The sequence below is a fragment of the Astatotilapia calliptera genome, chromosome 9 (genome assembly GCF_964374335.1).
Source record: "Astatotilapia calliptera chromosome 9, fAstCal68.1, whole genome shotgun sequence".
In the NCBI taxonomy this organism is placed as follows: domain Eukaryota; kingdom Metazoa; phylum Chordata; class Actinopteri; order Cichliformes; family Cichlidae; genus Astatotilapia; species Astatotilapia calliptera.
The window spans coordinates 25021658-25037120 of record NC_137430.1 but is presented as its reverse complement, the minus strand read 5'-3'; the positions used below and the strand labels follow the sequence as shown (position 1 = coordinate 25037120).

At 39.6% G+C, this 15463-nt stretch overlaps 2 protein-coding genes across 11 annotated transcripts in view; one reads left to right on the top strand and one right to left on the bottom strand.

The window, feature by feature from the left end:
* Positions 1-4091, bottom strand: part of abi1a (abl-interactor 1a) — a 50153-nt gene extending 46062 nt beyond the window's left edge. For 4 of the 9 annotated variants that reach the window (XM_026180064.2, XM_080306101.1, XM_026180067.2 and 1 more), the window contains exon 1: positions 3825-4091. In XM_026180064.2, coding sequence (XP_026035849.2) covers positions 3825-3941 — 117 coding nt within the window. In that variant the 5' untranslated portion in view covers positions 3942-4091. The remainder of the gene's footprint in view (positions 1-3824) is intronic. The other 5 variants (XM_026180062.2, XM_026180065.2, XM_026180068.2 and 2 more) reach the window with 2 other exon arrangements.
* A 1693-nt stretch (positions 4092-5784) lies between these two features.
* acbd5a (acyl-CoA binding domain containing 5a) lies at positions 5785-15036 on the top strand. Of its 2 annotated transcripts, XM_026180071.2 has the most exons (14): positions 5785-5921; positions 6254-6382; positions 6625-6745; positions 8023-8095; positions 8359-8476; positions 8568-8600; positions 8842-9090; positions 9185-9376; positions 9743-9837; positions 9924-10134; positions 10345-10547; positions 13090-13149; positions 13292-13401; positions 13740-15036. In XM_026180071.2, exons 2-14 carry the CDS (start codon positions 6286-6288, stop codon positions 13750-13752), a joined length of 1575 nt encoding a protein of 524 aa, XP_026035856.1. In that variant the 5' UTR covers positions 5785-5921; positions 6254-6285; the 3' UTR covers positions 13753-15036. The 2 variants fall into 2 exon arrangements, with proteins under 2 accessions (XP_026035856.1, XP_026035857.1); XM_026180072.2 differs by lacking the exon at positions 8568-8600.
* Positions 15037-15463: the final 427 nt, after the last annotated feature.

Genomic DNA, 15463 nt, shown 5'->3' with positions numbered 1-15463 from the left:
AGACAGTAAGCAGCTGCCTTTAGGGCCACAAATAGCATTAAATGTATATGCAGTAGTGCTCCCCAAGATCCTGTTAACCATGATATACACATAAGAAACCGATCAATTATAGTTATTAGCTCTAATTTCAGTTTAGTTTCCATTCGGTTAGTTTCCAAAGTGGGTTTTGGTCATTTCCGTTTAGTTTTGGTTTTAAATCACCATGATGTGGGTGGTGTTTGTCAGTGGAAAATAGACATTACAATACAAATATATCTCCTCATGCTGTAGAGGAATCTTAGCTTCCTGATCCTTGTTGGTTTGGCAAATTTAAACACACCGTCGAAAAGTAAAAATAATAATAATTCTTGTTCAAGTAAAAAATTGTTTCAGCTAGTTTTAGTCTTTTTCATCAGTCCAGCTGTTTTTATTTTCTTTACACATACTTTTAGTTTTTAGCTTCTTTTTAATAACCTTTATTAGAAATTCCTAAATACATTTATCTGAAAAGATGAAATCAGAGCATGTTTGGCTTTTGTTGCTTGAAAAATAACTCAGCTGACTAATTCATTTTTATGATGTTGTTTCCTGAGCTCTATAGATAACAAATACAGCCTAAGCATGACTATTAAAGCCTGAATTGTGTCATTACTGTGCTGACAACCCTCTCAGTGCGTCCTCTAGCCAACATGGCCAGGTGGCCCACTTTGCATACGGTAGACGCGTCCTTTTCGCAGAGGTTACACAAACATGGCTCTGATTTGCATGAATGAAAAAGGGTTTTGAAAACAGCTAAATATTCCAAGTTTTCTAATCAAAAGATCAATCAGAATAAACTGAACTGAGGTATGTTAATGCGAATCTTGTCTTGTTTTTAGAGGCACTTCCTGACACACAGAAAAGGCATTTCCAGGGAGTCGGTCTTCAGAGTCAGCAGGGCAAACAGGAAGCATAACTCTGACCCATCAGTGTGTCATATGCCACGCACGCACAGCTCGAAACGCGCTCTCAGACCAACAAAAGTCACTATCAAGTTGGAAAAGTGGGGCAGAGATCTGTCCTTGGTTAAACAGAGCTCTCACCATCTGCTTCAGCCCGCTGAGCTGCACTATAGTCCGCATAACCCCAAAGTCCCGATGACACAAGCACAGAGAGAAAGAAGCAGGGATGGAAATGTGAAGGAGGAGTGCAGAAAAGACGGGCCGATTCAAGCTGAGGCATGTTGATATGCGCGTGTTTTCGAGTGTGTGCGTTTCTATCAGACACAGAGAGCAGGAGAGAGTGTCTGCAGCAGACAGAAAGAGCTTATGAAAAGTGCACTCGCTTCACAGAGAGCTGGCGACGTGTGCTGAAAAGCTTAAAAATCCCTCTTTTTTTTTTTGACGTCAGCGCTTCAAACAAGGTGCTCGACTAAAATACAGAGGCAGGATCAGACGCACGCCGCAGAACTTTTTGTACAGTTTAGTTAAAGTCTGAACTAAATTTACATCAAATACTGAGCTGCGGCCCGTCAGCATCATCCACTCCTGCTGCACCTTTTATGTACAGCCACGCACACATAAAGACATCAGAAGGCAGCCGCTGAGATGTTCTTGCGAGTTTTCAGCTCATTAGTTTGGAGGGGGTTGAGTCCTATGACACCATTTCGGGAGCATCTTCTAAAGATCTACACGGCAAAAAAAAAAAAAAAAGCATGCGTTATCAAGCTCAATCTACAAGTAATTTTTGAGAAAGTAGAAGAAGAAAAGCCTATTTTACTAGTTTTAATGTGATGAAATCTGATGAAATCGGGCTGGTTCTAGTCCCCAAATGCACTAACTGAAAGTCACTTTGGACAAAGCACAAACAAACTGAGCAATTCATTTAAGGCAGCAAAAACGACGGAAAAGAATAAATAAAGGAAGGAAGGAAGGAAGGAAGGAAGGAAGGGGCAAAAACTGGAAATTAGTAATCAATATTGTTACGATTAAAAAGTTTTAAATAGTTTCTCCTAACCCCTCTACCAGTTGTGCACTCTTCATGAGCCTAAGGCTTCCTGTTAAAAGGGAGTTCTTCCTCCCCACAGTTGCCAAACGCTTGCTTATATGAGAATCAGCTGATCGTCGAGTTTCTTTTTCTACATACAGATATAAATTTATCTGTGTCGCACCAGCTTAAATAACTTCAGAGCTCAACACAAAAAAGCAAACCCATCTCGACCACAAGATCTGAGTGCGAGCGTTTAAAACGAGGCATGCTGATAAAAATGAACTTACAGCAGACAAACTATGATTTAAGTGACTATTTTAATTTTAAAGTTTGTCAGTATTGCTTCACTGTGGGAAATCACATTGAGACCTCTCGTTCAACAACTGGCTGTAGCACAGAAAATCCCATAACAAGGAAATTCCCACGTTTAGTTCCACAGCACTGCTTTTCACAGGAAACAAAGAAAACGAAAACTCTCAACTTTATGGCAAAAGTGGCAAGAAAAGCTGCTTGACGGCCTCAAAAATGAGACAAAGTAGTCAAAGCTTTGCCCTGCAGCATTTGTGCAGGCACCCTGCCGCAGGGCAAAGTTGCCTAATCTTGCGAGGACAAGGAAGAAAACAAAATTACAGGGAGTCCTTGGGGAGTACAGCTGGAGAGGACACACCCTCTTTAGCTGATATGGGTGGGTTGTCTTCCTGCTGAGAAAAAAAAAATGTGGGCTCTCTTTTCACTGCAAATGTTTGCCTGTCACATTGGTGCTCTGTCTTTTTTAGCAGCGGCTCACCACATTTGCTAGTGCCCTAAAAAAAGCAAAGCCATTGGTGGTTATTAGACTTTGTAATGAAGTTGCAGCATGGTAATCACGTCACATCACATCCTGGCCCACATTTATTCTAGAAAAAACAGCACGCAGACACAGTAATACTCCCTGTATTAGGTTACAGTAAATTAGCTGCCTTGTTATGAAAAAGAAACCTAGCAGAAATTAAAGCATGAATAATCTGAATGAGGGATTTCAAAAAAAAAAAAAAATCAATACTGCCAACCTTTATTGACCAACTAACAAGGACTTTATAGTCTTCTCTGCTTCACAACCCAGCTCCAAGCCAACTATATTATCCTGAACAAGCTGCTTTCTGCACATTCTATGATTTTACAGTACATTTAACAGTTTAGAAGTAATGCAGCAACAATAAACATCAGAGCATTTGCACTAAGTGCTCGCAAGTCCATAATGTAGACAGTATAGCATCACTTTAACGTCCCTGAAGTATACCAGTGGGGGGCTTAAACTGTTTTTGTGGTATTAAATGGTGAGTTTATTGACCTTAAGGAATGTAAAGGGCTGCTACGTTCATGTGGACTTGTAGTTATACTGTGGCTTTCACTTTAACGCACGTAAACCCAACTCACTACTAAAGCAACAAAACTGGTGTAACTTTGTCCTCGAAATAAAACTATTTTTAGGATAGGGTGTAACATAATCAATGGCCTGCCTTAAAAAACACACACACACACACACACACACACACACACACGGGCCTTCCTTATCAGCAGTGACATTGGAGGCAGTTTAGAAGCGAGCCAGTGTACTACTAATTTTTTTGTTAAAAAAGAAAAAGTAGACACACCCTCTGTGTAAACGGAATGAATGTGATCAATGGTGCGGGGCAGACGGGGGCTCTTTAAAACGTCCCACGGCCGTAAAAGCCCCGTGGGTAAAGTGTTATCACAGCTCCGAGCTTTTAGGGATCATTTGACGAGCCAGTCCACTTCTTTATCCACGTTTCCTGTCCCAACAACCATTCAGTCCGGAGCTTTCCGCGACAAAAGGCGGACCACAGATACAACAACCCTGTGGCTCACTCACTTACCTGGACATAATTGTTCTCGCAGTAGTCTGCTACTCTCGTCAGGTTTTGGTAACTCTCCACGAGCGCTCTTTTACCGGCCGGAATCTCTTCCTCTAACAACATTTGTAGCTCTGCCATCTTAACATCTCTCCGCAGAGCCTCCCTTCCCTCTCTGCCTTTCCTTTGATTGAAACAGCCACCAGCCCAGCTCTGCCTCAAAAAAAAAAACAAAAAAACCTTTGCCTGCTATTGTGGGATTCCTGCCTGCCCTCGCTTTGGCTTAACGTCAAAGCGAAGATCGTGTGTACTAATGAGGAGGATCACTACATCCGCAATATTGTGTACGAACATTTTACTCTCGATTTTATTTCATTTTAATTCAGCACAAGGAACAGGAGAAACAAGTGTAATTTTAGGTGAGTTATTATTTTATTTTTTGAAGGAAATGGTGCAGAATAAAACGTTATCTTACTGCAGTATATTCTACAATATTCTAAATGGCAACATTTTTATAACAACAGAGAAAATGCTACATTTTTAAAATTAATAGAACATTTTTAGACATTTTAAATTCATTGTTGTGACAGTACTGAGCAAAATTTTGACCCAGCCTTCATTTCTAGATATTTTTCCTGGAAAATGTCAAACATGTTATTGAAACATGAGCGAACATACATGCGAAATATAGCATGAAAGACAGAACCAGTTTGTACAATTATAATACGCTTGATTGTCTTCTTTTGAATGTCTTTTTGATGAGTCCAGTCTCTTTTGGGGTTTTATCTTCTTTCTTTTTTTTTAAGGACAAGACTTCCAGACACTGTTTATCTGCTGTTGATCGCTTTTTAGGCCTAGCACCTCTTCTTTTGTCTTCCACTTGTCCTCAATTTTTAAGGGTGCACTGCACACTGTGCTGAGTTTTTAGGTTTTTGGTTCAAAAATTCTATTTATGCCTGTCAAACTGTGTTATCTTTGGGATTTTTTAGATGAGACTAAAAGTAAAACAAGTGCCTAAAGACACTATTTAAATTTAAAAATTGGTTCTTTACCGGTTTGTCTGTTATTCATTCATTTTCATTTCATTCATTCATTTATTTGTTCATTTCAGGCACAACAAAAATACATATATTGAACATAAAGTGCACAAAAAGTTATGCATAGATACAACAGTGGGTCCTCTCTTGAGTTGGGCTTCTTTCCTTATGCTTAAATGATGCACAGGTCAGTTTTATAAGGGGTTTAATGAACAGGAAAAAAATCCTCAGCAGCCCATACCCAAAGAAAAACTTAGAAAGAATTCAGAAAGCCTGGGGAACTTTTGCTCAAGAGCACTTAAAAATAATAATACAAGAACATCTGGCTACTTGAAAGCAAAATATAAAGAATTTTGATTTGATTTGAAGAAAATATTTATTTTATATATGTTTTAAGCATACCTCTAGCCCTGAGTTCATACTGAACCACAGATACAGAAAGATACATACCTATACAGATGTGGGAATATATATTAGCAGGGTATTTATATGTAATGTGTATATGTAATGTAAGTCCACTTTACATCAGAATGTATGTCGCGAGGTGTGGACGAGGAATTAGGTAGAAGAATATTGCATGCAGTTATTGTAGGATCGCGTTCAGTGTCGCAGCTTTAGGGAAGAAGGCGTGTTTCAGACAGATAAGATAAAGGATCTAAGGACAAAGTGAGAGCTCTAGCTTTTTTCTGCTATCGACCTATCAGTTTTCCAACGAAGAGGGAGGGGGAAAGAAAAAACATGGATCTGTCTAGAGCATGTTGGGATATGTAGTTTTGCGTGTCGAACTGTCGCGACATGAGTTTGTGTTTTCAGCCATAAGAGCGAAATAACATTATATATTTCACTTCTCATCAGCTTTCTCACTCGTTTGACTTTAATATGTTGTTTTTATATCCAAACCATATTTTCACAGTTTGTTTTGTTTGTTTTCTTCATGTGGACGCAGAGGATTGTGGAGTTTGTAGGCGCCGTCGATATACAACAATAAGACTACAATTCCCACAGTGTGTGCTGTTCATGGCGTCTGGTCAAGGGCTAATGACAAGTCGCCTTCTGACAAACAGATAGGCCCGTGATTTTAACGGTAAGTAACGACGGTTTTAAGCGGTTTTTTTCCTCGAAAGTGTGTCAGCGTAGATACCGTTTAGCGGGAACGACAGTGTCACTAAAGCTGTGCCACACGTTAAACGTTGTGTCCTAGATATCCAACTGGCTCAGCCTCCTCCTACTGGTGGTCGTAACATATTGTAGACAGTTAACTTTCAAGTATAGCTGGTCGCATTAGCGTCGCAAAAGTCTGCTCGTTTGCAGACGAAAACAAACCAAACTGCTGCTCCGAGCTAGCATAAATGCTATAAACAAACGCTTTTAACGTTTTGTTTTTGCAGTTGTCGTGAGTTTGTTTACTGCTTGCAGGTGTTGTTGTTGTGCTGTCTGCGAGTGACACGATGGAGGTGGAGAGCGTCCGCGTGGAAGATGAAGTGCGCCTGACCCAGATGAGGTTTGATGCCGCCGTGAAGGTGATCAAGAGTTTACCCCCGAATGGTGAGTGAACACCTCACTCGAAGCTCTCTTTCTCTCTCACACACAGACACACATATATACACACACAGGCCAGTTCAACCAGCTCAGCTACCCCCGGGCAGGTGCGGTGCAGCAGCTTGTGCGCTTTAAATAATCCACTTTGTCCCCAAGCCATCACAGATTTGAAAGAAATAGAAATCAGCCACAACTCTGCACGTGGAGGGTAAGGCTTTTTTATGTGATGAGAGTTTTCTTTTCCTCAGGTCCCTTTCAGCCCTCCAATGACATGATGCTCAAGTTCTACAGCTACTATAAACAGGCCACTGTGGGACCATGCAGCATACCCCGACCTGGCTTCTGGGATGTAGTTGGAAAGGCGAAATGGTAAGTTAGGGGGCGGTGGTGGTTGTGCGCTTAGGATTCCTTCAGAACTCAATTCTATGGGGAAAAAAATGTGATTTCAGGGTATAAAAGGAATAATTTGTGCCAAGAGCAATCAGTATACTAAATAATGAGATGCTGTGTTGCTATGATTTGTTTGATTTGTTTATGGCTTGGTGAACCAAAGACAATTTTCCCTCGATGTGTGTAATAAAGTCTATTCTACTCTATTTCTCCTGCACTAATGGTGTAACAGGAAGATGCATGCACTTCCCCACGCTCCTTGTTTTAAATCTATGTGGATCAGTGTACTTTTAAGAATAGTCCCCCAGACACAAACCCTGTTGCTGTAATGTTTTATCATATTTTATTATTCTCTGACGATCACATCAAGACAGCTTGTGATATTCAGAAATGAAAATCTCACTCTGTTAAGCTCAGGCTGTGTCAGGTGATCTCTGGACTCATTAAAATATATCAGTTACCTCTTACCCACAAAGCTGGACAGTTTCTCTCAAGGAGGGGCTTGTACCTGTGTGTTTTCTCAGTCCTTACACATGCTGGATACTGTCTGTCATTAAGCATTGAGTTTGATCACAAACCTTGAAGCCCTTGCTCACCATGATCTGCTTTGTCCTTCTGTAGACTCAGATATAGCTATATTCTTATTTGCAAGGCAGTTTTTGATCTACTAGGTTGGTCAAAAGAAGTGCGGGATGTTACTGTTTTTGGTCTCAAGACTTATTCCTTCTGTAGTCATTTAAATGTTTAGATTCAGATAACTTGATTAATACCAAAAAGGTCAATTTGTTTGTACCTGTTAAGCATCTGGTCTCATAAATGAATTTTAAAGGACTTTGAGGCAGTTGCTTGAACTCTCCTGCCCTGTTTTTGGCCTGGTTTCTACGCAGCTGCTGATTGCACCGCTGCCTGTTCTGCCCAGGACACCCTTGAAAAAGTTATTTTTAATCTTAAACATGATATTTTCGTGGTTAAATAAAGGCTAAATGAACACGTTTCATGGGTAGGTACAGTTTCTAATGAATGTTTAAGTGTCTGTCAGACTGTGATCCAAAGTTAGTAAATTAGTTTGTGTCCTCAAATAGTCTTTCCATATTGACTCAGCTGAAAACTGGAACTGGCACAAAGGCCTTCAAACACACTTTTGCTGACACATGACATTCTCTTCTGTGTGTTCCACCTTATAAAATTATATAACAGTGCATGTTTTCTTCTTTCGCTTGCTTTTATTTATTTTATTTATGTATTTATTGTGATAGGGATGCCTGGAATTCTCTTGGAGAAATGTCCAAAGAAGAAGCAATGGCATCCTATGTTGATGAAATGAAACTGGTACGTTTGCCGTCCATCTCCCACCTCTTGAAGCACCTTTTTAATCTGTCCGTGTTTCATGTCCTTGTGTGTAATCAAATGACACAAGCCATGTGAAGAGTAACACAGATACATTGCCTTTACAGTCATCTGAATCAGGAATAACCCTGTTACACCAAATAATTTATGCCGCAATACCGGTACTTTGAATTTAAAGCACTTCCTGGTTGTTTGTGACTGTGGGATAATATTTTCATTGTGCTCGCTCTGGATTTGGTTTTCAGATCCTAGAGGGGATGCCCATGACTGACGAGGTGGAGGAGCTGTTAAAGGTCCTCGGCCCGTTCTACGAGCTGGTGGACGAAAAGAAAAAGATCGCGCAGATATCAGACCTGAGCACAGGTTGGTGTTTCCTCGCCAGGTGGATTGCCCACACGTTTTACTTTGTGATGTGGAGTTTAACCTCTTTTTTTGCCTCTTGTTATACGCTCAGCCCGTTTGACTCAGTTTGCTAGGCAACTGGAAGGCAAGTACATTACTGTGTAAACACACGGGTCTGTTGATATACTTTACTTCCTGTCTGGTGTTGTAGCTCAGATGCTTTGAGTCCTTATTAGCAGTCATAGAAAGCTTGCTTGTAGCTTACCACAGTTAAGGTTCCCCTTACAATCAGAAATGGACACATTTCATTTTAATATGTTAACATCTTAAGCAAGTATTCGTGAGCTTATAAAATTCTTTCTGTTTGTGTGTGTGTGTGTCTGTAGGGTTTGGCACAATGATGAATTCAATGGCATCAAAAAGTGTCGCAAAGAGCATTGTTAGAAACATGGAAATGAACGGCACTCTGGAGACACGGCCTGCAAGGCTTAAACAGAAGGAAGTGAGGTCAGAGGAAGATGCGCTGCAGGATGATGATGATGAGGAGGAGGAGGAGGAAGATGACGATGAGGAGGATGAAGAGGAGGAGGAAGAAGAAGAAGAAGAAGAAATGGTGACAAGGGAGGTCAGAAAAGGTAACAAAGTTGCTCCTTTTGAGTATGAATATCTGAAATGACATTATTACATGTTAGATGCAGATTTCCTCTATCTTCTATATTTTTTCCACAGACAAAAAATCTGGACCATCACAACCAAAGAAGAAAACTTTAGCTAGGAGACAAAAAGCTCCGCTGTCAAACGGTAAAGTCGCTAACGGGGCCACCCATCTGACCAATGGCAGTCATTCCAGAGCTGCTCTGAACAGCGACAAGTCCCAGGAGGGTTCACTTGGCGAGCCTCTGCTCAACGGACACAATCCAGGTAGGAAAACCGATATTCCAACATAGGGCTCTGTTTCAGCCCACAGTACATCCCTACAGCGGTCCAAAACAGTCATTGAGGACTCACCAACACTCAAGCTGTCTGAGCACCATGTGATCAGATAATCTGCTAAGCTTCATTCCCAGAGCTGCAGCACACATTGAATCTCAACACTTAACACATCCGCTGCTCCTGGGACAGGCTTAATGGAGAAAATTAATGGTTCTGTAGAAACTGAGGAAAAAGCCCCTAATTCAGTGAACTTCCTCTTTGTCACTCTGGTAATTACAGTGCAGACTAGTCATCATAATGGAGAACAAGTCTTGAGTTTTGTGTGCCCTTTTGCCCTCTTTGTAATGACATTAGATCCAAGTGTAGCTGCGTCTGCACCCAGTCACCTGACCAGCGACTCAGACAGCGAGGTGTACTGTGACTCTGTGGACCAGTTCGGACAGGAAGAGGCAAGTAAAAACTTAAACATCACAGAAATATCAGCTGGGTTTAGCCAACTGGACTGTTTTTTACTCATCTTGTTGTTTTTTTGAAGAACTCGGAGCATAACCGCTCTCTGGATGATTTGGATGAAGAAGAGAACCACCTCCAGCCGCCTCTGGAGGAGAGACGGGAGACTCAGGAGGATGTACAGGGTCCATTGCAGGTTGTCAGATGTGGAGGAGAAGATGGAGAGGCAGGTGGAGCAATGTCACAGAGGCTGAATGTGACTGTGCCTGGTGGCTCTTCAGTCAGAAGAGGAAGGGGTAAGGCTGCATTCACAGGGTTTTACACCCACATTTAAATGTTATGAAATGCAATCACAAGGATGACAGCATGATTCTGTGGAGCCGGCAGCTCTGTGTGGCTTTTGTTTTTCCATTTAGTGGCCTTTCAGTGTCACAAAGACTGTCATTCCATTGTATGCGCTGACACCCGAGCATGTGTCAGTTATTCAAATTCCGTTCTATTTTTAGGCTCCAGGTCTCCAGGCCTTCGCTCTGGTTCTCAGATGCCCATGCACAGTGCTGGAGATGGAGACGGGGGCCACTGGGGAGGTGCAGGAACACCTGGAGCGAACCTGAATGAGCAGATCGTCGTGGCGCTGGCCAGACTGCAGGAGGACATGCAGAGCGTCCTGGAGAGACTGCACACACTGGAGGCTCTAACTGCAAGCCAGGTCTGATGATATTCAATGAAAGTGACTCGAAACAAAAAATACAATGTGGCTTCTTTGAGGCTTAACTAAGAAAAAATAATAGATAACATCAAGTGTTATCTACATCTTTCCACTCTGTGTGAATACTTTCTGGTCTTTATAAGCAAGTTAAATATAACACTATTTTTTTAAATATAAACATAGCTGTGTCAATGTCATTGATCGTTGATCAGTAAAATAACAACCTTTCATTTATTTATTTATTTATTTATTTTTTTTCCTGATGTAAACAAGGTAATGGCTAAATAAAAATTAATGCATAAATAGAAAACTATGATAAAGTGCACATACACTTTTGTCAGCGTATAACAATGAGATGAAAATAGTCTGGCGAGGTGACAGCCAATCAGAGCTAAGTAAGTTGTGTAGAAAAAAAAAAAGAGTAAGCTCACCTTCTCTTTTTTTTATTTTTTGCCTTTTTTAAAAATGTCAGTATTATTTTATTCATCATTTATATTTATTTACAATTTATTTAAAAATAATAATTCTTTGAAAATTAATCTAGTGCAGTAAGGACAGACATGCATATTTGACTCGACTAGGCATACGGACACATTTCACATTTGATGTCAGGAAAAAAACTTTGTAAGTCATGTGAAGCTCTCCTCTGTAAAAACACGGCAAACTTTTACAACTTTTTGTTTTATTTAACTAAATCAGCTTTAGATTTAAGCGACAATAATCACACACACACACACACACACACACACACACACACATAATCTTATGACATTTTAGTCAAAAAACTATGACTAAATCTAAATCAAAATTTCCTGTCATAATTACACTATATGTAAACTTAGAACTATACAGCAAATGATTAAACTACTCGTGGTGGCTTTCTGCGGTTTAGACTGCAAGGCTGACAGCAATGTTAAGCTATCTATGGTGAGTAAAATGAGCTGGCAATGGAATTTGATTGTACTACTCATTTTATAATGTTTAGGCAATTTTAATTATCTTCAGTGATCTATTAAATAAAGTAGCATCAGCTACAGGACTGGACAGCTGGCTAGTGACAGGATAATAACTTACTGTAAAATATTGAAGAAGACAAAGTAAACAAAACTTGAAGCTAACTAAGTAACCTCTCTATACAGTAGGTGCTTTCTTATCATAATGCTACAGGTTTATTTTTATGTGTATTTCATTTTAACAGGAAGCTGGGATTGTGCAAGAGTCTCCTGTCCAAAATTGGCTGCAGTTCAAACAGCAGTGGTTACACTTTATACACAGTGACATTAGGACAGAGAAGGGAAACACAGGTGGTCATAGTGTCATAAATAAAACAAGTGAAAGGCAACAGTTTGAAGAGCTGAATTCAAATATGATGCACGTAGTGGTGAATTATGCTAAACTACATGGATTTTTTTTATATAAATTATATATAAGAACTGGTCTTTGTTTCAAGAACCAAGAACCTTGTCTTAATAAGACTATTGACATAAAACAGCAGTGCAGTGGTTAGCACTTGTTGTGTGGAGTTTGCAGGATCTCCGTGTGCCTCCGCGGGTTTCCTCTTTGTATTGCTGCTTCCTCCCACAGTCCAAAAACAGACATGTTCAGTTAATCAGTCATTTGTAATTCGCCGTTGATGTGAGGTAGATGAAATGCATCTGGCCATATTTTGCTGTATTGAATTCATTAGGACGATCAGGTATCCCACTTCAGGTGGGACTGAATATCATTCATTTCCATCCTGTCTCACACATTTAGATAATGTCCCATATTTTGATTTACTCTAATATTAAAAAGTTAACATGGCCTGACAGACACTTTTCATCCAAAACTGCAGGTTAACCTGTCACCATCTTTTGGTGCCAGTGGAAAAGGACATGGAATAATAAGGACTTAAAGGCTACTTGCAAGTGGATAAGGCCAGTAACTCACAAGAAATGGTTTCTGAGAAAGAGATGTTGCAGATTTGTAGACGAAGTGGAAAAGCAGCTGAAATAATAGTTACTGGGAGAGATGACTCTAAGAAAACAAACAGAAGTTTGTATCATATTCAGGATGTAGCACAGGATGAGTTCTGTGTGTATAAAGCAAATAAATATATATTTTTTAGCCACGGTCCAGACCTTGGACACAAAGAACCTTCAGCTTCTGTTGATGCTTACTGTTTACCCAGAAGGAGTTTGCAAAAGACATTCATTTAAAAGTTAGCTTGTTGGAATCCGCTAACTGCTCCGCTTAATAACATTTACAAAAAGGAAGTAAAATTTTTGCAAAAAAAACCAATATCAAAAATATATAATATATAGATTTCTATGTGGCTTTAGAAATTTAAGATAAGATATACTTCAGTTATCCCAAAAGCTGGGAAATCACTTTGACAGCAAACAAATATAAAAAAAACAGACTAGCTCAATAAAATAGTTTCTTAAATTAAATCTCATAAAGGTTAAATGAATTGCTTAATAAATCACTAATAAAATAAATATAAGTTCTTTCTTTTTAAATGTACCCATAATGACAGATTATGAACTCTTTCTTTTGGCAGGCAAGATCAGTGGCTCTGTCTCCTACTTATGCATCTCCCCCAGTGAATAATAGGAGTCAGGTAAACGGTTGCAGTCTTCATTAAATTTTTGAAAACAATCTACTGAATTTCCAGCTGATTCAATTAATTTAAACCATGTGTTCATTATTAGAAGTTAACAAGTTTCATTTGTAATAGCAATGTATATTTTTTGTCCTCCTAGAAACCGTCCTGGTGGCCTTTTGACATTTCACCAACCAGTTTGGCCTTTGCTCTTATATGGCCATTTGTGGTACAGTGGCTTATCCGCCTATACTTGCAGAGGAGGAGAAGGTAAGAAATATATGGACAACACACATAGTCCAAAATTAGGTGAAAATTCACAACCTGCACTTAACAGACTTTTCCTCAGTCGTTAACAATAAAGATGAGTGAGTGGAAGTTTTTTGGTTTGTTTTTTAATCTTACTAAAATCGTATTGACTCATATGAGGTTCACTCCATTTCTTTGGCTACAGTGGTTTTGCTATAAAGTGCTTAAAAGATTGTCTGACTTTAAGAAGGTTTAAAAAAAAAAAAAAAAAGTCTTTGCTTTTGTAAAGTGTCCCACACTTTTCAGGTATTTCTGATATTAACTAATTTCATTTTTTCCTTTTTCTTTTTCTCCAAAAGACGAATCAACTGAACCCAGTGACACCTTAAATCACCGTGGGCACGACAATAACAAATCCCCAAAATATTATGGATGGGTTGCTAATGGCTGTAACTCTTCCCCTGCTTAGACCCATGGCCCAGTAATTAGCTCTTGCACTATGAAGAAAGCCCCTAAAACTAACGAGAGCGAGGAAGCAGTCTCTCAGGCGCGTTGCAGCGTGGATGTGGAGTCACAAAGGAAGATGAAAGTATGGGCTTGCTGTCTGTGATTATCCAACTGTTTCAAGATGAATCTACTGTATTGGATTTTTTTCTCTGTAAGAAATGGTCTGAGTCCAGCTGTAGAGTAGCTTCTCAATTATTTCCGTAACTGAGATATTATTGCACACAAATCGGCGTTTTCAGCTTAAGGTTTCATTTGATGTTACTAGAAATGTCCCCAATTCCCTTTCATTAGTTGCCCAGGTAATGCTGCTATAGTAAAATATTGTAATTACTGTAGAAATGAGGAATAAATGTATTAATGTACTGAAATGTGAGATTCTTTTTAATTCTAAGTTAATATTTATTGCTTTTAGCAACAGTTGCAATGAAGACGTTGCTGGCCAGCTTTCAGCTGTAAAAGTGAGATTTCTGTTGAAGTGAATGTTTGTGTGTAGGTCAGACCAGGTTCAGGATGTTTTCATCAACGGTTTTGCTACATATCAGTCTGCACATCACTTCAGATTGTTTTGTACTTCAGTTTCTAAATAGAAGAAGTGCCTCAGCATTACAAGGTATTTTGTACTGTAGGCATTATGATTTCTTACATTCTCTTATTGTAGCATAACCCTTGCATTTCTGGACCAAATTCAGACTAATTGTACTACTTAGTGAGCCATGAATTAGCAGAAATCTTCCAATCTGATATCCGATATCTAATGCATAATGTTTGTCACCGTCTGTGTCGTTTATGCATTTTTGTTTTCTGTGTTGTTTCATTTTAATGTGTGAAGAATTTCATTGGGATGATAGTAATCGTGAATTGTTTGCAGAGCAGCGACCTCCATATAAATTGTATACAATAGCTGTACAGTCCAAACAAAAATGCAATATTTTAATTGCATCTGTGTGTAATATGATGCCATATTTACAAAGTATGGCATCTGCATTAGCACTGATCTTTCCAGCGCTATTATGTTTTAATTAAAGAAAAAAAATGCAATAGTTTACCTTTCTACTGAAATGTACTAAGGCTTTCTCACCCTCTCTGCCTGTGGATAGAGTGGTGTTTGCATGTGATAATCTCAGCCTGAAATAAAGTTTTCACAAAGCAGGTTTGTCCACTTTATTTCAAATAAGTGGTTACTTGAGACCTCACAATAAATCTACTATAGCCAGCAACAACTGCCTACACACTGTGCCCACTACACCAGCAGCAGTTGTGGGCCTGAGGATTTCATCCCAAATACCTAAGAGCACTCGGAGTACAAGTGGTTCGCAGGTCGAGCTTTGGATGGGCCTCCCCAGACCATCACTGAACTGGTCATGTTAGATGATTAACGTTCACCTGACTCTTCAACATCTGTCAAATATAGTCAGTGTGACCCTGCTCTCATCTGTGAAGAGAACAGGGTGCAAGTGACGGATCTTTTAGTTCTGAGTGTACATGTAGATGAGCAGTAGGGTGGCAGACCACCTCACAAAAGGCAGCAGATACCAGTCCTGTTGCTGGGTTTATACCACTTTATGGCCTGGTCCAG